This window comes from Rana temporaria, chromosome 2, assembly GCF_905171775.1.
Source record: "Rana temporaria chromosome 2, aRanTem1.1, whole genome shotgun sequence".
NCBI lineage: Eukaryota > Metazoa > Chordata > Amphibia > Anura > Ranidae > Rana > Rana temporaria.
The window spans coordinates 241,640,327-241,663,267 of NC_053490.1; the positions used below are offsets into that span (position 1 = coordinate 241,640,327).

The window sequence follows — 22,941 nt, forward strand, 5'->3', positions numbered from 1 at the left end:
AAGGGATCACTCGATCGATGACGCCGCCACAGTGAAGCACGGGGAAGCCGTGTTTACATACGTCTCTCCCCGTTCTTTAGCTCCGGGGAGCGATCGCGAGGGAGCGGCTAGAAACGAATAGCCGCGCCATCGTCCCAGATCACTCCTGAAGCCACGGGAACCGCCGCATGTACCGGGGGGGGGGGGGGGTCCCGATCGGACCCCCGACCCACGTCTAGGCAGGGACGTACAGGTACGCCAATGTGCCATTCTGCCGACGTAAATGTACATGCGGCGGTTCGGAAGTGGTTAATGGGAGATAGAGCCTGATGAACCACAATCATATGTTAGGGCAGGTTCACACTTCAGCGATGCCAGACATTGCATGTAATTTGCAGCGCACTGCTGTTCACATTACATGCGATGTCTGTGTGGTGTGACTTTTTTCTGTTCGGACCACAATCGGATCACATGTGTGTTCACACATATGCAATCTGATTCAAGTCTGAACTGTCAGTTGGAAGTGCGATACGCAAGCTGAACTGGGGGTGTCGTTAACATATAATGACACTCCCTAGCAGTTCGCATATGGCAGTGTGAACTGCCATGCGTGTCGGGTGCGATGCGGGAATCTGCAATGGATTCGCAGGGTTCTCGCATTGCACCAGTGTGAACCGGGCCTAAGAAATATTTTTTTTAGTTTACAAAATGCATGCATGCAATGACAGTTGATAAGGATTAACCGCTTGCCAACCGCCGTACGACGATGTACGGCGACAGAATGGCACGGCTGCCCACATGGGCGTCCAGGTATGTCCCCTTTAAGATGCGGAGCCATTGGTCGCGAGCGCGGCGGCATGTTCATAGCTGTGCTGCAAAGTGTCCCTTGAAAATTTTTTCAAATGTTGGCAACTATGGGCACAGTAGCTGCGTTTGATGGCATGGCACAGTGGCTGTGTTTTGATGGCATGGCACAGTGGCTGTGTTTTGATGGCATTGCACGGTGGCTGCGTTTTGATGGCATGGCGAAGCGACACGCCCAGTCCCGCAAGACACAGACCAGGAAGTGCCTGGTTCAGAGCACATAAAAAAGGGTATGGAAGCGATTTTAAATTTTAAGGATAACGAACTGTTTTAAGATAGACTGAGCCCTTGTGTTTAAAGAGGACTTGCGAATTAGGGTGAACCTCCGCTTTAAGGGAGCTGCACACTGAAGGTTTTTTTCATCTTCGTGTATATAATGCATAAAGGTAAAAACAACTTTCAGCCTTTACAACCACTTTAAACTCCTAGTTTGCATAACTGCTCCAAATCTGCGGCTTAGATAGAGAAATCCCCTTTGCACTAGTTTGGTTGCCTGGGTACCAGCAGGATTTTCAGAAGAGGTCAGTAGTGCCATCCTACATCCCTCAATCAAGCTTCGCACAGCGCCCTCTGGAGGAATGCTCTCTTCTCTGCACATTCACAAGGAAGCCATGTGTGTTGCAGTTCTATCACGCCTCTCGCGCGCCCTCTAGTGTTCCCCCGGCTGTAACGTTGACACGCCATGTGCTCGCAGTACACAATAATGTACATTTCCTATATGATTACACACACGGAGTGAGAGAAGGAATATAATAACAGGTGTCACCGGCGGACTAGACACGGTTCCTCCATTACAAGCACTCGCCGGGCCGGGAGCGGGGTGAGCTGAGGAGGCGCGGCATAGTGACGTCCTCATAACGTAGTCCGGACCGACAAGTGTGGCGCTGGCGGGAAATAAAGATGGAGGTGGAAATGGAGGATGTCCCGAGCGGGGAGCAGGGGAATAAAGAGCAGCAGGCTTCGGGGAGTAAGGGGCCTGCCGGGACCTATGAGCTGCCATGGTGAGTACACATGTGATAGTGTAGGAACTAAGTGTACAACTTTGTATACATGCACTCACATTAATAACACATGCGTGAAGCCTGCAGAGGTCTGCCTTCTGTATTGTTTACATGCCCACCTTGTGTGGGCTACAATGTGCTGATGGCACTGTACGCGTGCTCCATTGTAATCATACCCCCCACACAGCCTAATAAATGGGGGAGGTGGCTGTCTGATCTGGGGGTACAGTAAAATAAATGGGGGGGCATAATGTGAGCACTGTGTGGGTCACTGACAGTCTGTTACACAGTGTGATAGAGATGTAGGGAGCTGGTATCCCCTGATCACCTAGCACACTTCTGTATCACCAGTCATGACCGGGAAGTAACATCTGACAGGAGGGATTGGTAAATAGGTTGTCCTAGTCAGAGACCCTCCTTACATCAGGATCCCAATCAAAGCCCCTCCCCCCTACATTAGAGTGCCCCCTTACATTGACTCCATCAAGGTTTCACTTTTATATCAATTGTCCCCATTGGAGTGCATCCTAACATTTTGTTCTCGTGACGGTAGTCCCCCCCCAACCCCCTCCCTCACCATCGTAGGTCAGGCATTCTTGTCACGGTGCCCCTCACCACCGTAGGTTGGGCATTCTTGTCACAGTGCCCCCCCCTGAGGTTGTTCTCGTCACAATGCCCCCTCACCGTAGGTTGGGCATTCTCCACGAGGTGCCCCCACCGTAGGTCTGGATATTCGTGCCCCCCCCCCCCCACTGTACGTGAGGGGGGGGAAAAAACACATGGTTCAGGTATGTAGTGGGTGGGGAATGTGTGACCATTTTCATGTTCCATCACCTGTGCTGTCACTTAGAACGAGGGCTGAGTATCCTCACTGTCCCCCCATACCCAGAAATACTGGGGTTTCCGCTTCACTCTAGGGGAATGAAAATAAAGGCGAGTATAAGCAGCCATCAAAGCCATGCTTATACTGTCCCACTCCCCCCCCTTTTTTTTTTTTCCAATTCATAACAAACTAGAGGTCGGCCGATATGGGGTTTTCTCTGGCCGATGCTGATACTTAGAAATCACAGCGGCCGATATATGATGCCGATATGTTAGGCCGATTATTTATTCCCCCCCCCCCTCCCCCTTCATCTCAAAAAAATCTAACAGACACCTTTCACACTGGGGCGTCTTTCAGGTGACTTTGGGCTATAAATAGTGCCTGTAAAGTGCCTGCAAAAACGGAACCCCTGCAGTCTCAGTGTGAAAGCCCGAGTGCTTTCACACTGAGGCGGTGCGCTGGCAGGATGTGTAAAAAAAAAAAAAAAAAAAAAAAAAAAGTCCTGCAAGCAGCATCTTTGGAGCGGTGTATACCGCTCCTTCACCACTCCTGCCCATCGAAATGAAGTGGCACCGCTGCCGAAGAGCCTGCAAAGCGCTTCTGCAGTGGCGCTACACGAGAGCATTTAACCCCTTCATCGGCCGCTAGCTGGGATATAAGCGCCCCGCTAGCAGCCAAATAGCGCCGTTGGAATGACAGTCCAGTGTGAAAGCAGCGGAGTTCCGCTGAAATTTTTTTTTTTAAGTCAGCAGCTACAAATACTGCAGCTGTTGACTTTTAATATATGGACACTTACCTGTCCTGGGCGCACGTGATGTCGGCACCCGAAGCCGATCTCTCTTGGGTGCTGCTGCCCCCATCTTCGGTAAGGGAATTGGGAAGTGAAGCCTTGCAGCTTCACTTCCTGGTTCCCTACTGTGCATGCGCGAGTCACGCTGCGCGATCCCACTGGTTCCTGCTGTCTTCTGGGACCTGTGTGTCTCCCAGAAGACAGCGGGGGGGGGGCGGAGTAGGCTCCAGATGTGTAGGTCACCACAGTCATCACAGTGATCTATGCCCGGAAGAGGGAGCAAATACCTGGATTACACAGGTATCTGCTCCCTCCTCCCCCTGAAAGGTACCAAATGTGACACTGGAGGGGGGGGGGGGGATTCCGAAAAACGGAAGTTCCATTTTTACTCCGCTAAGTAAAACTTTTGGACTAAAAAAATAAAAAAAATATGGGCTAACTTTACTGTTTATTTTTTAATTCGTTAAAGTGTATTTTTGCCCAAAAAAATGCATTTGAAAGACCGCTGCGCAAATACCATGTGACATAAAATATTGCAACAATCGCTATTTTATTTCCTAGGGTCTCTGCTAAAAAAAAAATATAAAATGTTTGGGGGTTCTAAGTGATTTTCTAGCAGAAAATACAGGATTTTTACTTGTAAGCAAAAAGTGTCAAAAAAGATTTAGGGCCGGATTCAGATACGAGTTACGACGGCGTATCTCCAGATACGCCGTCGTAACTCTGAGTGTGCGGGGTCGTATCTATGCGCCTGATTCTTGGAATCAGTTGTGCATAGATTTCCCTAAGATCCGACCGGTGTAAGTCTTACGCCGTCGTATCTTGGTTGTATATTTACGCTGGACGCTAGGTGGCGCTTCCGTATATTTACGCGTAGAATATGTAAATTAGGTAGATACGCCGATTCAGAAACGTACGTCCGCCCGGCGCATTTTTTTACGTCGTTTACGTAAGGCTTTTTCCAGCGTAAAGTACCCCTGCTCTATGAGGCGTAGCCAATGTTAAGTATGGACGTCGGGCCAGCGTCTAATTTTGCGTTGTTTGCGTAAGTCGTTCGCGAATAGGGCTTTGCGTAAGTTACGTTCATGTCAAAACCAATGAGGCTTTGCGGCGTAATTTGGAGCATGCGCACTGGGATACGTCCACGGACGGCGCATGCGCCGTTCGTAAAAAGCATCATTTACGTCGGGGCACGAGTGATTAACATAAAACACGCCCACCTCCTCCACATTTGAATTAGGCGGGCTTACGCCGGCCCAGTTACACTACTCCAGTTACTGCCAAATGTGAATGAGGCCTAAGTCTTTAAATGGTTAACCTGATAACTCTCCTACACACAAGTTCAGTTCATTGAAGTTTAAACATTGTATATCTTATCTCTGACTTGGCAGGCTGCCCAGGAGGGAGAAGTCGCTTCCCAGGGAAACTTCTCAGGCAACTTGCATTGACGCAAGTCGCGCTGAAGTTTAATCGCACTGAAGTTTAATTGGCTTTCTTTCCCAGCAAAATCGGCCGATGCCGATTAATTAAAAAACACCAAAAACTTTTGTTTAAACTCTTCCAGCTTTAGGAATAAAAAAAACAAAAAAAAACGCCCACCCTTGCAGTAGGGCCCTCTGTAAAGTCTAGGAGATGAGGAATAAGGTATACCTTGCACTACTACGCTACATCAGTCTGTGACTGCTCCCTCAAAGACACTTTTCTGAGGTGATCTGTGCCACAGTCACATCAGCCAATAGCCCTGCATTGTATGTGAGGGACCACCCACAAGCTGGCGCTTGCAAAAAAAACAGTCCCCTGCCAGCATGCTGCCAAGGTCCCACGCACATCTAGCTGTCATTGGTAGATTCCTACAATCAGCAGGATGCATGAGCTTTCCTTATTTGAGAACCTTTAATCTGACTCAGTAGAGTAGCCTTACCCAAACTTTTTAAAATGGAGGAACCCTGAAATAACTTTCCAGTAGCAGTGATCCCATGCTTTGAAATTACTATATCTTCATCTCACAATACATTGGCATAATGGTCGGAGATTAGAATGCTCCTTGCACTTGCAATTAGTGGGGAAAAATGTCCTTACAGACAGCTAAAAATCATTGGTGTCAGTGGTTACGTATCTGAGAGACAGAAATTGCTGAAGCAACCCCTCGCAATCTCCAGAGGAACCCTAATATTACATGAAAGGCTGCAGTAGAAGGTGTGGTAGACCTCTGCAGAGAGATCACTGTTTGAATACAGTGAACATGGGTCCCCTCTGTAGTATGCTGGCAGGAGACTTTTTTTTTTTTTTCTACTCGGGCTGCAAACCTTTAGTTTTGATGCACCTAGAAAGTATTTAGCTGATTTAAACTTGGTCTTGTTCTATCATGCGTGAATATTGATTACTTTGTTTTATGTAGGGTAGAGAAATACAGACCAATAAAGCTCAATGAAATCATCGGTAATGAAGAAACCGTTAGTCGACTTGAGGTAATTCTTTTCATTTACTTTTTAAAGGTTTATTTTAATATTGCAAGCTGAGCAATTGGATAATCCGTACCAGTACTGAACCGGTGGGCGTCCTCAGCAAAACTGAAGCATCCCCCCCCTTATAGGTGGCTCCGTTTTCGACTGATGCCTGCTGAATCGGTCAGTGACTTCAGCCAAACAGAGGTAGTGACTGTTTGGGCAGCCAGGCAGCCACGGGTGCAGTGACTGCCCATATACAGGAGTTGGAAGTAGAGATTCCTCCAGCTATGCTGTTAGTATGGATGGGGGGAATCGATTGATTCTCTCATTTAGCCTGCAAGCTGAAAATTAAGCAGTGCGTGGCAGCTGTCAGATTAGGCACTGTACCTTTTGGGTCCCAGAGGCAAAATGTATTACTGCCAGTACAACTTGTTTGGTTTTTAACCTGAACCATTAAGTGCATAAATGCAGCAACTTCTGTTGTAAAATAATAATAAAAAAAGATAACGTAAAAAAAATCCACTGTAAAGTGTATCTTTTGCACCACCTCCACCAGTCCAGTGCTCCTAGATGCCACTACACCAATTGGCTTACACAGAGCGTTATATTAAATCTCATGTTTTGGGGTCTGATATAGCTTTATGCTGCCCATAGATGGATGGTTCTTTGCTTGTACTGCTCATGACCAACCACACACTCTAGGAGCAGCTCTCATAAACATCAGAAGCAATTAGTCTATGGCTGGGACTGCTCACAGATGGATGGCTTGCTCCCAGATGGATTTACTAAAGGCAAATATACTGTGCAGTTGCTCTAAATCTGAGTGGAAGCTCTGCCAATTTCTATCATCCAATCATGTTCAGCAATAATGCATTTTTTTCCCCCCTTGCATCATTCCTTTAGTACAGGGATATGCAATTGGTGGACCTCCAGCTGTTGCAGAACTACAAGTCCCATGAGGCATAGCAAGACTCTGGCAGCCACAAGCATGACACCCAGAGGTAGAAGCATGATGGGACTTGTAGTTTTGCAACATCTGGAGGTCCGCTAATTGCATATCCCTGCTTTAGTAAATCAACCCCATAGTGTGGCACTTTTGAACATTAATTTATTATAAAACAGGATAAAATGCTCACAAACAATGAATATAGTCACAGCATAAAAAAAAATCAAGCCATCCCTGCCCATGTGAACCGGCATAATGATGTCACAGTGATGCTCCGCCCTAATACATTTCATTGCAAAGAACGGCTTTCCTCTGAAGACTTTCTTTGTAACAAAATGCATTAGGGCGGAGCATTTCAATGTTCGTACGGTCGGAAGTGGCTTTTTATTTTTAATGCTGCAACTATATTCCTTGTTTGATTTTTATGCGCTTAATTTTTTATGAGTTTTATAACATAATATTTTATAATATAAATAAAATAATTGAGTTTTCATGTTGGTTACCAAGCAAGTTGAATTTGTTGTAACCGCACAACACATTGTTTGCTTATGTTTAATGTGGATATTGGGTATTCAGATATCAGTTAGTGCTGCTGTTCCCTTCATTTTAGAGCTGCACGATTATTTGTTAAAAAATCGAGATCTCTAATTCAACCCCCCACGTGATCTTAACCTGTCATTTCCACGATTCATACAGTGCAGAGCCGTTCTCTGCTCGCTCACAGCTGGGAGTGCCATGGCCTGGGGCTGCATGAGTGCTTCCGGCACTGGTGGGCTACAGTTTGAGGGAACCATGAATGCCAACATGTACTGTGACATACTGAAGCAGAACATGATCCCCTCCCTTTAAAGACTGGACCGTAGGGCAATATTCCAACATAACCCCAAACACACCTCCAAGATGACCACTGACTTGCTAAAGAAGCTGAGGGTAAAGGTGATGGACTGGCTAAACATGTCTCCAGACCTAAACCCTATTGACCATCTGTGGGGGAATCCTCAAACGGAGGGTGGTGTAGCGCAACGTCTCTAACATCCACCAACTCCATGATGTCGCCATGGAGGAGGGGGAAGAGACCTCCAGTGGCAACCTGGGCATGGAGTTCACCAGAGCTTCACAAGAATATTAAAGCAGTGCTGGAAAAAAATGGTGGCCACACAATATTGACACTTTGTTCCCAATTTGGACACTTTCACTTAGGGGTGTACTCACTTTTTTTGCCAGAGGTTTAATGGCTGTGTCTTGAGTTATTTTGAGGGGACAGCAAATGTACACGGTTATACAAGCTGTACACTCTCTGCTTTGTAGCAAAGTTTAATTTCTTCAGTGTTGTCGCACGAAAAGATATAATAAAAACGTTTACAAAAGTGTACTCACTTTTGTGAGATACTGTATGTATATTACGCAGTTACGCAGTTTTGGGGGAAATTTTTTTTTTTCCAATGAATTTAAAAAAAAAAAGCACCTTTTTTTTATTTTTTTTAATTGTGTGAAAGTTGTTGCGCAGCAAAAATTGTGATTATTATTTTATCCAGAAACTAGCAGCTCTATGTATGTGTTTTTTTATTTTTATACTGATATTGGATGTTTTTAATCCATTCGTTTTTATGTGGTAGAAAAACTGATTACCTAATTTATTATCTTATTATTTTTTTTTTTTTTTTTTTTAAGGTGTTCGCAAGAGAGGGAAATGTTCCAAATATCATAATTGCAGTAAGTATGTTTGTCAGGTATTTCTCTACACATTAAGCCCTCGTTCACATTGAACACTGCTTTTGAAATTGTGTGACTTTATCTAAAAGAGCACGATTTCAAAGCTGCATTTCAGTGACTTCGGGTTCGACTTGAAAGACATTTGTGCAGCAAAAGTAGTGCCGGAACTACTTTTGCAAATCGGTGCGGTGACGCAAAGTCGGCGTTGCACCGATTGGAATGGTGCCATTGCCCGCAATATGCTGTGACTTGTCCTGTGATTTTACCTGTCAAATGGCATGACCAATTGCTTCAATGTGAATGAGGGCTAAAGTAAGTTTTGGCTATATAAAAAAAAAGCAAACTGACCTATTCAGCTCTTTGCTGCAGCATCAGTCCCATGTCGGCAGTATGCCCAAGAACTAAATGATCATGTGACCGCTGATCACTACATTTTCAGTCCGCTTGGAGAGCAGTGTCTGTCACTGCTCCCTGCTCTGTTCCTCCAGCTAAAGAGGGGGTGGGTGCAGCTGGCTTCAGCTCTCCATGTGCTTAGAACCAGAGCCAGCTGTTAATCGGGCAGCTGGGTGGATCCCAAAAGTATAGTCGGAATCTTTCTAGAGCGGTTCTGCTTTAAAGACTGACATTGGGTGATAGTCCACTATAAGCTGACTCTGGGTCACAGGAGTGCAAAAGTAACTGTACTCCTGTGTCCCACAAGAAGTATGGCTGAAAAAAGCTTTGGCCTTACTTCTCTTTTAATGCATGCAGCTTAAAAAGGATTCTGCTCCAGAAATTAATTTGTACGTGCGCATATTCTTGGAGGTCAGCAACCATGCTGCTCACTATCGGTAAGTGAAATGTAATGGGGTACATAGTCAAATGAAATGACAGCAGTCTGCCTTGCATATTCTGAGACTGACGTTTGTGTGTGTGTGTGTGGGTTTTTTTTATTTTTTTATGGCTCCCCAGTGTCTGTAGCCAGATGCATCAGCTGGGCTGGTTTGCTAATATTGTCCACTTATTTAAATAAGGTGCCGCTGAGAGAGACTGTGTGCGCACTATGTTTGCTTCCCTCTGAGGCTGAAGTTGGGCAGTTGCGCATGGTTTTCATGCAAGAGTGCATCCTAGCAGTTTTTGCATGGATCATTTTCCATGCCAGTATTTCCTGGCATCTTCACCTAAAGTGATTGATTGTAAAATAACAAACAAGTATACTTGCGTGGATTTGCAGAGCAGCCCAGACCCCCTTCTCTGGTCCCTCTTTGCTGTTCCTGGCCCCTCCCTCCTGTTGAGTTTCCCCATAGCAAGCAGCTTGCTATGGGGGCTCCGTGTGTCCATTCAGACATGAAGCTGTGATTCGGCCCTGCCCCTCTCTCTTCGACAACAGCAGGAGCCAATGGCACCGCTGCTGTGTCTCGGCCAATCAGAAGGAAGAGTCCCAGACAGCCGAGGGACTCGTGGACATCGCTAGATGGGGCTCGGGTAAGTATTAGGGTAGCTCAGGGGAGGCTGCTGCACAGTTTATTTTTTTATATCTTGATGCATTCGCATTAAGATAAAAACCTTATACCTTTACAACCCCTTTAAGTCCCTGTTTGAGGATTCCACGTCTATTATGGAATATGGCTGGTTTAACTGGTAAAAATATCTGAAGTCTGCATGTGGATAGTTTTTGTTGTACATATACAGTATTAAAGCAGAGCATTGTGTGCTTTTTATAAACCCTTTGTCCGGGTTCATATCAGCACACTGCAGCGTGATTTTTAGGTGTGCTCCTGTTGACTTCTATTAGACAGTGTGTTTTCATGAAAGCGCATTAAAAGTCCTGCATTCTGCCTCTTTGATACACTTTCAGAAAATGCATGGTCTAATAGAAGTCAATGGGAACGCACCTAAAAGTGTCAATACAAATGCGCTGCACCCAAGTCGCAGCGCACCAGTGGGAACCCAACCATAGTCATCCTTTTTTATTTCTAGTCTTTTAGTACTGTGGCGTGAATCTGCCCAACTCAAAAGTTATTGGTCTCTTTTGAGAATAGAAGTGCAGTTGATAATGTGTTGATGTTCATTTCCCATGAGTACCCTACCCATGATTGCGTGTGTGTCCTTCAAACCGTCTGTAAATTGTAAACAATCCAAAAAGACACTAGCAGGTTAATTGATTGACTAGGGTGCATTTCTGTGGCCATGATAGACAATATAAGCTCATCTGAAGCAAGGCTCTGTGTAGGGCCGAAACAACTAATCGAATAATCGACAACTAATCGATTATGAAATTAATCGATTACAATTTTCATAATCGATTAATCGGCCAGTAACATAATGAGTTTAAAGAAAATAAACCCCTTACAGTAGCGATTATTTGCTCTTTTTGTACTTATTTTAGTTTTTTTAACCCCATTATGTTACTAAACATCTCAGGCCTGGGGTCACACCTCAGTGTTTTGGTGCTTTTTTCAGAAACGCGCTACAGTTCATTTACATGTTTTCCTATGGGACACGTTCACATCCATGATTTTATTTCGGCTGCTGCGTATTTGGAAAGGGCAAGGACTTAACGCAAAACGGTGCTATTTTTTTTTTTTTTTTGGGGTTCAATCTACTTTAATGGAGAAGCTGCAGAAAAGCATGTAATGTGTTTTTGCGGCAATTTGTGTTTTGTAATCAACAACAACAAATTGGCCCCAAAACATTTAAAAATGCGAATAATTTTTTTTTTTTTTTGGAGGTTTAAAGTTTTAAGATAGCCAATGATGGGGGAACAACGAGGAAGTAAGGAAATGCAACTAATCTGATATGGTCAGTTGCATATTGCAGTATTTTTTTTTATTTTGGATGTGGCAGCTGCACTCGTTTTTTTCCTTTTTTCAGACTACGATTTTTTTTTTTTTTTACTTGAGGTTCTTGCCAATAACATGCTTCCTGTATTAGTATGACGCCACTCTTTCACTGTGCTTTATAGAGGCGCAGCATTGTCCTCCTAGGACAGGACTACAGATTTATAACAGATGAAGGGGAAATGTTCAGGGTTAACCTGGGGCACAGTGTTTTCCACTTAGTACAGGAAGTCCATTTCAGTGTGTGTGTGTGTGTGTGTGTGTGGTATTATGTAAACATCCGTGGTAATAATGTATGTTTGATAAGTAACATTACCCTAAAAATGTTAGAATAACCAAGTATTCCTGCACTTTCAGGGTCCACCTGGAACTGGTAAAACCACAAGTATTTTGTGCTTGGCTCGTGCCCTTTTGGGTCCAGCACTCAAGGATGCTGTCCTAGAACTGAATGCTTCAAATGATCGGTAAGTTGGTTTTGTAAAATGGTGTTAGAATGAAAACTACAACGTGCAATATTCAGTCTAAGAATTATAGGGGATTGTGGCCATTTTCTTCAACCCCAATGAAAATCTTGTAGAATAATTAAAATGTACAAAGTACACGAATCGGAAGCCATGTCTTCAATGACACGATGAGTGTCATAAAAATATACTGTAGATGAAGGTGTTGATTTGTTAAACATGTGTTGCATAAATTAATTAAATTACCTGGTCATTAACCTCTTGACGATCGAGGACGTCCTCGGCTTTGTGTGGTGATATCTGAATGATGCTACAGGCGTCTTCAGCCGCCGATTCTGTGCACGATAAAAACGATCAAAGTGGCGATCCCGCCACTTGATCGTTCTTATAGGCAGCGGGAGGGGACGTCCAATACCCCCCCCCCCCATCCGGTGCTTCTCCGCGCTCTCCCGTGCCATCGGGGGCCCAGAGAGCGAATCGGTCGGCACTGCTGGAAAGCATAGAGATGACTGGGGACCAGATGGTCACCAGTCATCTCTATGACCGTTGGAGGCCCGGGCGCGAGGTTATGACGTCACGCCCACTACCCGGAAGTAAACAAAGCCGCAATCGCGGCTGTCGGCATGTGATCGTTGATTGTTTTTATTTTTTTTTGTTTGGTTTTTTTTTCACCGATTTTCATGCTTGTAAGTCTGGAGGAGAGATGTTGGGTCTTATTGACCCCACATCTCTCCATAAAGAGGACCTGTCACACTGATTCCTATTACAAGGGATGTTTACATTACTTGTAATAGGAATAAAAGTGATCAAAAATATATATATATATTTTTTAAAAAATTTAAAAATAAAAAAAATGAAGGAAAATAAAATTAAAAACATTTTTGTTTTCAAAATGCCCCTGTCCCCGCTATCTCGCGCGCAGAAGCGAACGCTCATGCAGGTCCCGCCCACATATGTAAACGCCATTCCAACCCCACATGTGAGGTATCGTTGCGTGCGTTAGAGCGTGTGCAACAATTCTAGCACTAGACCTCCTCTGAAACTCAAATAGTAACCTGTAAAAAATGGTAAAGTACCGAAGTTTGGCGCCATTCCATGAGTGTGCGCAAATTTTAAAGCGTGACATGTTCGGTATCTATTTACTCAGCGTAACATCCATCTTTCACATTATACAAAAAAATTGGGCTAATTTTACTGTTTTGTTATTTTTTTAATTCATGAAACCGTTTTTTTTTTTTTTTCAAAAAAGGCGCTTGAAAAATTATTGCACAAATACCGTGCGAGAAAAAAAGTTGCAATGACCACCATTTTATTCCCTAGGGTGTCTGCTAAAAAAATATATATATATATAATGTTTGGGGGTTCTGATTAATTTTCTAGCAAAAAAAATTAGATTTTTACATGAGAAACAAGTTCCAAAATTGGCCCAGTGGTTAAGGGGGTAAATCCTTCCGGGGCTGAAGTGGTTAAAGTCAGTATTGTCAGCTCCATCTAGTGGCCAAAATGTAGATTTTTCCCATTGAGGAATTTCAGAAAACTCTACTGTATTTCGGCCGCCAGATGGAGCTGACAACACAGGCATTCATCTCAGAAAAATCTTTTTTTTATAAACAAAGTGACTATAAGAGCACAGAAATGCATACAGTGCATCTGGAAAATATTCGCAGCACTTCACTTTTTCCACATTTTGTTGTATCCTTATTCCAAAATGCATGAATATAATCTTCCACAAAATCCTATAAACAATACTCCATAATGACAACGTGAAAGGTTTGTTTGAAATCTTTGCAAATTTAATAATGGGGGGGGGGGGGGAAATCAATCGGGTTTGTCTGGGCTCTGGCTGGGCCACTTAAGGATAAAATATATATATGTATGTATGTATGTATGTATGTATGTATGTATGTATGTATGTATGTATGTATGTATGTATGTATGTATGTGTGTGTGTATGTACAGACCAAAAGTTTGGACACACCTTATATGAATTAACACATGTGGAATTATACATAACAAAAAAGTGTGAAACAACTGAAAATATATTTCATATTCTAGGTTCTTCAAAGTAGCCACCTTTTGCAGCAGACACATCTCTAGAACTGTTAAGAGGAGACTGTGTGAATCAGGCCTTCATGGTAGAATATCTGCTAGGAAACCACTGCTAAAGAAAGGCAACAAGCAGAAGAGACTTGTTTGGGCTAAAGAACACAAGGAATTGACATTAGACCAGTGGAAATCTGTGCTTTGGTCTGATGAGTCCAAACTTGAGATCTTTGGTTCCAACCCCCGTGTCTTTGTGCGACGCAGAAAAGAACGGATGGACTCTACATGCCTGGTTCCCACCGTGAAGCATGGAGGAGGAGGTGTGATGGTGTGGGGGTGCTTTGCTGGTGACACTGTTGGGGATTTATTCAAAATTGAAGGCATACTGAACCAGCATGGCTACCACAGCATCTTGCAGCGGCATGCTATTCCATCCGGTTTGCGTTTAGTTGGACCATCATTTATTTTTCTACAGGACAATGACCCCAAACACACCTCCAGGTGTAAGGGCTATTTGACCAAGAAGGAGAGTGATGGGGTGCTGTGCCAGGTGACTACCTCTTGACGCTCATCAAGAGAATGCCAAAATTGTGCCAAGCAGTAATCAAAGCAAAAGGTGGCTACTTTGAAGAACCTAGAATATGAAATATATTTTCAGTTGTTTCACACTTTTTTCTTATGTATAATTCCACATGTGTTAATTCATAGTTTTGAAGCCTTCAATGTGAATCTACAATTTTCATAGTCATGAAAATAAAGAAAACTCTTTGAATGAGAAGGTGTGTCCAAACTTTTGGTCTGTGCTGTATATTTTTTTTTTTTTTTTTTTGCAAATTATGTTGTCTTATACTGATTATGTTTTGTCTTAGAGGCATTGATGTGGTGAGAAACAAGATCAAAATGTTTGCACAGCAAAAGGTTACACTTCCAAAAGGTCGCCATAAGATCATAATACTGGATGAAGCAGACAGGTGATTACCTTTTTATTAAATGCCATTTTAAACTTTTATTCCTAATTTTTCATAAATTTGTGTTCTTTCACTAATAGGTGAGCTAGTTTTGAAGTGATTTATTTGTGGTGTTGGTGCAGGCCATTGTCAATCTCCACTAGTGGCAATAAAAGTGTACTATTTTTTTAATGTTTTATTTTCATATTCTGTAGCATGACAGATGGAGCTCAGCAAGCTTTAAGAAGAACTATGGAGATCTATTCCAAGACCACACGATTTGCTTTGGCTTGCAATGCATCTGATAAAATTATAGGCAAGTCTAATCTGTTTTCTGCATTCAGTGGCTAGATCCAATCCCCCCCCCCCCCCAGTTCAAGGACTCCTGATTTTATTTTATTCATTCTGTCTTTTCCAGAACCCATTCAATCTCGATGTGCTGTGCTTCGCTATTCAAAGCTTACAGATTCACAGGTTCTTTCAAGGCTAATGGTCATCGTAGAGAGGGAGAAGGTTGAGTGCACAGATGATGGTCTTGAAGCAATTGTGTTCACAGCACAAGGAGATATGAGACAGGTAGTTGAAAATGTGATGATCAATTATTGATATTTCTCTCCATCGTTCTTTGTTTTTGTGCAATTGAGCTTTATTATCAATGCAAAGGAAAAATGATTTGTGTAGTCTGGTAGAATTTGCTTGCTGGGGGAAGTACTAGTTTATTTAAGCAGCTTCAGGAGCATTGGGGCATTTCTCTCTTTTACTAAAGGCGTTCCTTTTTTTAGAAGAAGGCATCTCATGCCAGTCTATTTTTGTTTTCATATTTGGAAATGCACCCCTTTTGACACTACTTTGCTGTTTTTTCTTTCCCTCCAGGCTTTAAATAATGTGCAGTCTACACATGCTGGCTTTGGGTATGTGAACAGTACAAATGTGTTTAAGGCAAGTGTTTTTTTGTTCCATACTGTCAGTTTATGCTAGTACTGTAGCAACCTCCCTCTAAAATGTATTTTATCTTTCAGGTTTGTGATGAACCACATCCACTGTTGGTGAAAGAAATGTTACAGCACTGTGTGAGTGCAAACATTGATGAAGCATACAAGGTTTGTATTCTAGAAATTTTGTTATTTTACTTAACCAGTTGAGGACATTAGGTGGTGCTATACATGCACAAAAAAACGTTGCTACAACAGGCGCAGCGGGCAGTGGTTAAGTAATATGGCTGGACGCATGCTCTGTTATCCTGGGTGGATGTCGCATTATGTCCCCGCTTTGTCTGGTACAACACAGATCGTTGTACTGGGTGGGTAGCTATGTGTGGCACTCGTACCGTGTGATTGTTGCCAATTCCAGCGATCAATTGTAAGATGTAAACCATGGCTTGTCAATCATAGCCATTGTGTACTATTGTGATTAGTGACCGTGATCACAAGGCCAATAACGGACCTAGATCATATACACACCCCAGCCCCCCCCCCCCCCCCCCCCAATGCTGGGGCACTATTATTCCACCCACCCCCCGGAACGCTAATGATGGGAGTATGGGTAGTTGTTCTAGGAATGCATGTAATGTACTCATAAACTAGACCGGTAGGTTTTTCCTACCCTTCAGATGGTGCAGCTCGGCTCTCCTCACCGCTGCTTCTAGCCTCTGTTCCCTCGAGGCAGCAGCGGGCATGGCTGAGATCAGTGGGGAGCTGACGTCAGAGGAGAGCCGTGGACATGCGGCGCGGACGTGCCTCGTAATACGGCAGAGCCTTGTACACATACGAGGCACGTCGGCGCTGCATGTCCTGTGTAATACGGCGGCGCCTGTTATCACGGGACAGGAGGATTTTTTGAATGGGCGGACGGAAGGTGCGGACCAACTAATCGATAATGAAAATCGTTGACAACGATTTTCATGATCGATAATATCGATTAATCGTTTCAGCCCTAATTTCATCGATTAGTTGTCGATTAATCGATTAGTTGTTTCGGGCCTAGTTACAAGGCCTCAGGTGTGTTTTTAAATGTGGCGGTATCGCTCACACTGGTCACTGGAAGTTCAACATGGCCCCTCATGGCAAACTCTGAGAATCTGTAAAAAAAAAATAAAAAAAATGGTTGCTCTACATAAAGATGGCCTAGGCCAGTGATGGCGAACCTTGGCACCCCAGATGTTTTGGAACTACATTTCCCATGATGCTCAACTACACCACAGTGTGCATGAGCATCATGGGAAATGTAGTTCCAAAACATCTGGGGTGCCAAGGTTCGCCATCACTGGCCTAGGCTATAAGAAGATTGCCAAGACCCTGAATCTGAACTGCAGCATGCTGGCCAAGACTAAACAATGGTTTAACAGGACAGGCCTCACCATGGTTGCCCAAAGTAGTTGAGTGCACGTGCTCAGCTGCAGCCTCAGCATCATATCCAGAGCTTGCCTTTGGGAAATTGACGTATGAGTGCTGCCGGCATTGCTCCAGAGGTTGAAGGGGTGGGAGGTCAGTCTGTCCGTGCTCAGACCACACACTGCATCAAATTGGTCTGCATGGCTGTCATCCCTAAAGGATTCTTCTTCTAAAGATGATGCACAAGAAAACCCGCAAACCGTTTGCTGGGAAGACAAGCAGACTGGATTACTGGAAATCTGTCCTGTGGGCTGAAACCAAGATAAACTTATTTGGTTCAGAAGGTGTAAAGCGTGTGTGGCGGCAACCAGGTGAGGAGTACAAAGACAAGTGTGTCTTGTTTACAGCCAAGCATGGTGGTGGGAGTGTCATGGTCTTGGGCTGCATGAGTGCTGCCGGCACTGGGGAGCTACAGTTCATTGAGGGAACCATGAACGCCAACGTGTACTGTGACATACTAAAGCAGAGCATGATCCCCTCCCTTCGGATACTGGGCCGCAGGGCAGTATTCCAACATAATGACCCCAAACACCTCCAAGATGACCATTGCCTTGCTAAAGAAGCTGAGGGTAACGGTGATGGACTGGCCAAGCATGTCTCCAGACCTAAACCCTATTGAGCATCCTAAAACGGAAGGTGGAGGAGCGAAGGATCTCTAACATCCACCAGCTCTGTGATGTCATCATGGAGGAGAGGAAGAGGACTCCAGTGGCAACCTGTGAAGCTCTGGTGAACTCCATGCCCCAGAGGGTTAAGGCAGTGCTGGAAAATAATGGTTGCCACACAAAATATTGACGCTTTGGACCCAATTTGGACACTTTCACTTAGGGGGTGTACTCACTTGTTGCCAGCAGTTTAGACATTAATGGCTGTGGGTTGAGTTATTTTGAGGGGACAACAAATTGACACTGTTATACAAGCTGTACACTCACTACTTTGTAACAAAGCATAATTTCTTCAGTGTTGTCACATGAAAAGATAAAATAAAATATTTACAAAAATGTTAGGCGTGTACTCACTTTTGTGAGATGGGGTATATATGTATAATGCACACTTGTATTTTTATTATTGCAGATAGTGGCTCATCTTTGGAGACTAGGTTACTCCCCAGAAGACATCATTAGCATTATCTTTCGTGTGTGCAAGACTTTCCAGATGCCTGAATATCTCAAGCTGGAATTTATTAAGGTAAATTTAACTGGTGCTATTAGGTGATCTTTCAAAAAATGTCATGGTTGTGGGGTGGGTTGTTTTTCTTCCTAACAAAGCCTAATTCTGCATGTTGGGGGCACAAAGTAAAAATAGTGAGATGCTTTTTCTTGGCATCCCTTTGGTGCTGTCAAGATACAAGGATTATCAGAAAAGAATGATGCCAGTGGTTGCCTCATGACAGTAAAATTCATATAATCTATATAAGGTAGTCCTACTTAACAGCTTGTATGTATCACATTTTCAGGATTAAATGTAGCAGTCATTAATGGTAAAATACCCCTTCATCTTGAGTTATTGATACTAAGGTCAGTGAAATGTACAGAAATAGAAGCAAGATTGGGTGGGACTTTGCATGTAAATATACACAATTTTAATTTTTTTAACATATACAGACATGAAATGAGTTAAAACATTGAAAAACTAACAACTTTAAAAGCACTGTTGCATTGTAACTTATCCAGGGCGTTAGCCTGGCCTGAAAAGTCGGCATATGCGTTTCCCGGAAGACCGGCTCCATCAGGACCTTGGATTATAGAATACATTTTATATAAATGTATACACTGCAGTGATGCATAAACATATAATATTGACAACTGCATTGTTTTTGCATATTGACTGATTTACAAATTACCAGTGATATTCATAATTCATTTAGATTATTATCTAATCTATCAAAAGCATGATGAGACCTGTTTTATACACTGACAAAACATGGGGAAAGGAGGAAGAGGGTTGTCCTAAAAAAAAAAGCATTTTGCATATATAACCCATATAATGAGGCTATAGATTTCAACCACCCACGAAACAAGAAGTGTGTATGTGTGCGAGACCCTCAAAAAATCCACTCGCATTTTGCGGGCTTGCGAGTGTGGAAGCCGTTCTCCCAGCTTTAGGAGGGGAGCCGCTGCCGCCTGGTTGATTAGAGTGCAGGGGGAACATAACGGATTTCGTCTCGATAGCTGTGTGTTCCCTGCCGCGTGCGGTCATATACAGCCCCTCCCCCTTGTCTGGGGAACTTTGATAGACAGCTAATCGGTCCCCGGATTTGATGGGTGATCTGTATCAAGTTCCCTGAACAAGGGGGAGGTGCTGTATGACGGCACGCGGAGGGAAACGCACAGCTATTGAAAGAAAGCTGTTTATGTTCCCCCGGTGGTCTAATCAACCAGGTGGCGGCTCTCCCCTGCACCGGTAGGGGGCGGACACATGCTGCATTGCTGGACAAAGTTGTTGTTAAGTTATAAAAATAAATATTTTGCATAAAACATTAAGTGTCATTTCATGAGATAATTTTATGAGGGTGTGTTTAGGGGTAGAATTGGGGGCGGGGCACCTGGCGGCAAGTAAGGCCCCATGCACACGAGACGCTGGTAAACACATGTTCAGAGGCATTTGGACAGCTTTTTCAACTGCCCCTGAACACATTCAATGTTATCCTATGTGTCCATGCACACAGTAAAGTTTTTCTGTGTTTTTCGGCAGTTGCGTTTATGCTCGTTTCAGACGCAAATCGCGGCATAGGTCCCAGTGCTTCTGGACAAACAGCCTGTCTACACCTCAGTGTGGATGGTCACTTACACTATGGGGGTCATTTTACTAAAGGCAAATCCACCTTGCAATGCAAGTGCACTTGAAATTGCACTGAAAGTGCAGTTGCTGTTGATCCGAGGGGGACATGCAAGGAAAATAAAAAACAGCATTTTAGCTTGCACATCATTGGATAAGAAAATCGGCAGAGCTTTCCCTCACTTCAGATCTACCCCTCAGATTTACTGCGACTGCACTTCCAAATGCACTTTGCACTTGTAGTGCAAAGTGGATTTGTCTTTAGTAAATACACACTTATGGTAGACAATAGGGGGTTATGTGGAACCTAAAAAAGCCAGGAGGGGGACAGGTGAATCCCTGAGTCCTCCCCCCGGGTTGAAGGTCTGGCATGGTCTTAAGGATCTGGAGCGGCTCATCTCCTCATTGAGGTGCCAGATATGGGGTGTGGGTTCCTGAGAGCAGTGCACCCCCCCCCATGCCAAGGGTCCACTACCAGGTGCTGTCCACTGCCGGATCACAGGTACAGTGCATAATCCTGCTGCCACATGTTAAAAATGAGTGGACGCCATGATGGAGGTTGGGAGGAGGGACCCGAATCCGGCACAGCACTGGATTCTGGTCAGGATCTGTGTCAATTAAAAAAAAAAAAAAAGTTTTTTTTTAAATGTGAGCTGAAGCTTTGTAGCATGATTACCGATTTCAGTCAACACTCACATTGCACTGTATGACCGTGTGAAACGCGCTGTGTTTTTCTGATTTTGCTGTGACATGTCAGTTTTGTGACCTATTTTATTAAAAATAAATGCTTTTTTGGAGTGTGGCTGTCCTCATCTTCAACAATTTTGCATGCCATTGCATTGCCAGCACCCAGGGTTTTGGTGAGAGATCGCTCTTGGTCTATCGGAGCGGTCACCCTTCTCCCCTCACATTGCATGATTTTGTTGGTCAGATTTAAAAAATAAAATCATACAAAATACTGAAGTAGAAGCGGCAAGCTTTTCTTTAAATGTATTCTGACTAAGACTAAAAAGTTACAATTCTTGGACTATAATACATGTTGGCTAGATTTCTGTGACTTCTATATTTTAAGGTTGTATTATACTCTCAGATTTTGAGAATACATTTTGATAAAAATGTGCATTCCCCAGTAAATGTATTGATATTTTATTTCAATTTTTTCCCCCCAAATGTCTTGTTGGAAGGCCTGCACTGACCATGTCACCTGGGACCATTGACAAAGTACTGCAGTCTTCAGCTACTGCCAAACGGTTTTCTTGGAGAGGGGGAAGGGGGGTGTGACTTTCTATCTTTAGGCTGTGTGTTTTGTGCAGGGACAATTGGCCAGAAGCATATATGCAAGAGTGGTTCCATAAGCACCTGAAATGCAGTGGAGCCTCCCTAAAAGGAGAACCCTGCACCAATGATGTGCTATGCCAGCCACTCCAATAAAATTGTAGAGTTTAATAACATTTGGGAGTTGCTGACCATAAGAAAAATGAGTGAGGTCGGTTATGTGCATGCTTTTTCTGGGTCAGTGGCTTATGAAGCAATTTGAGCCATTGGATCATTATCAACAGTGGCTGCCTCCATAATTATCTGAATAATAAGACATTTTTCACCCCCATTGTTTGGCAGCAGCGGGATGCAAAATCTCCTGCTACTAATTTTTTTTTCTGTGAGCACTGACAGATTTTACTTTATTGCAGGAAATTGGCTACACACACATGAAAATTACAGAGGGTGTAAATTCTCTTCTACAAATGGCTGGACTCCTTGCACGTCTGTGTCAGAAGACCGCTGTTTCCACAAGCTAATGGATGTACTACTGATATGTTATGACAATTTCCCTGTAATTTTTTTTATATGTCTTATTGATAAAGGATATCTATTAAGGTCTAAAAAAAAAAAAAAGTGTACCTGTGTGGTTTTTTTTTTTTGTGATTTACTCCCTTTACTGCTGCTGTATGTTTTAATGAGTGATGGACATTTTATTTCTGCAATGGAGTTTGTAAAATGAACTACAGAAAATACCCTTGGGTAGCCAGTGTACATACTGACATATGTGATGGAGCAAGCTCAGAACACAGACAAAACCAAGCCATCGGAATGGCTGAACCATGTCTTCACAGTATATGCATATGTAAACATTTTAGTACTATGAAGCCAGTTCTTCCCTCTCATGTCAGAGAGGGAGAGGTGAGCTGCTACCAATGCTGTCAGTAATAAGCCCCCTTTGACACTAAGGCAAAAACTTTCACACAAAGAAAAAAAAACCCTGGAAAAATTCACAAAAACCTATTTCAATTAAAATCAGTGACTGCTTTCACATTGGGGCAGTGTGCTGGCAGGGTGGTGAAAATACACCCCCCCTCCATTGAAATTAATTGAAAGCGCCTGCAGAGCTCCTTCAACAGCACTGTGTTTTTACTGGCAGTTTAGAAGCCCCTCAGTGTAAAAGGGGCCTAGTTCATGATTTCACTGTTTAACACTTGCCAGAGAATACATTGATTCCTGCCTCTCATAGGTGTGTCTGAGAAGTTGCCCTGTATTACTTTAGTCAGACACTATATTTAACCTTGAGGAAATCTCTAATTCCAATTATGAAATGGTGGAAAACGCTGAATCTTCTGGCTCCGAAGAAGATGCAGATCCTGCTAAAACAGCCAAATTTACTGGACTACTAAGTACCAGCAGTGTGCGTCATCCAAATGAAATGCATGAGGCACTAGCAGTCCGGTGTGTCAATACCAGCCAGAAAGTGGTAGACACTGTTCCAGAGAGCCTATTCTGGTGTTCCTTATCCCCCTTTGAAAAGCCTTTACGGTTGAAACCTCATGTTTTTGAAGCACTAGCCATTGAACGCCTGGAATGAAATGTATACTTTTCTGCTGTACAAATTTTGTTTTAATACATTTTTCACTGATGAGCTTTTCAATTGTAAAATAGACCTGTTTAGAA

At 43.5% G+C, this 22,941-nt stretch overlaps 1 protein-coding gene across 1 annotated transcript; it reads left to right on the plus strand.

Annotated features, from left to right (window-relative positions):
• Positions 1-1,529: 1,529 nt before the first annotated feature.
• RFC2 (replication factor C subunit 2) lies at positions 1,530-21,904 on the plus strand. Its single transcript, XM_040336704.1, has 11 exons — positions 1,530-1,844; positions 5,856-5,925; positions 8,522-8,563; positions 11,740-11,846; positions 14,756-14,857; positions 15,049-15,149; positions 15,252-15,409; positions 15,707-15,772; positions 15,853-15,933; positions 18,298-18,411; positions 21,690-21,904. Exons 1-11 carry the CDS (start codon positions 1,744-1,746, stop codon positions 21,795-21,797), a joined length of 1,050 nt encoding a protein of 349 aa, XP_040192638.1. The 5' UTR covers positions 1,530-1,743; the 3' UTR covers positions 21,798-21,904.
• The last annotated feature ends 1,037 nt before the right edge of the window (positions 21,905-22,941 follow it).

Bases quoted from the DNA above. Each gene is read 5' to 3' on its own strand.
- RFC2 (XM_040336704.1), top strand. From the start codon at position 1,744: ATGGAGGTGGAAATGGAGGATGTCCCGAGCGGGGAGCAGGGGAATAAA. The intron at 8,564-11,739 runs GTAAGTATGTTT...CTGCACTTTCAG, and splicing joins TTCCAAATATCATAATTGCA to GGTCCACCTGGAACTGGTAA. The intron at 11,847-14,755 runs GTAAGTTGGTTT...GTTTTGTCTTAG, and splicing joins CTGAATGCTTCAAATGATCG to AGGCATTGATGTGGTGAGAA.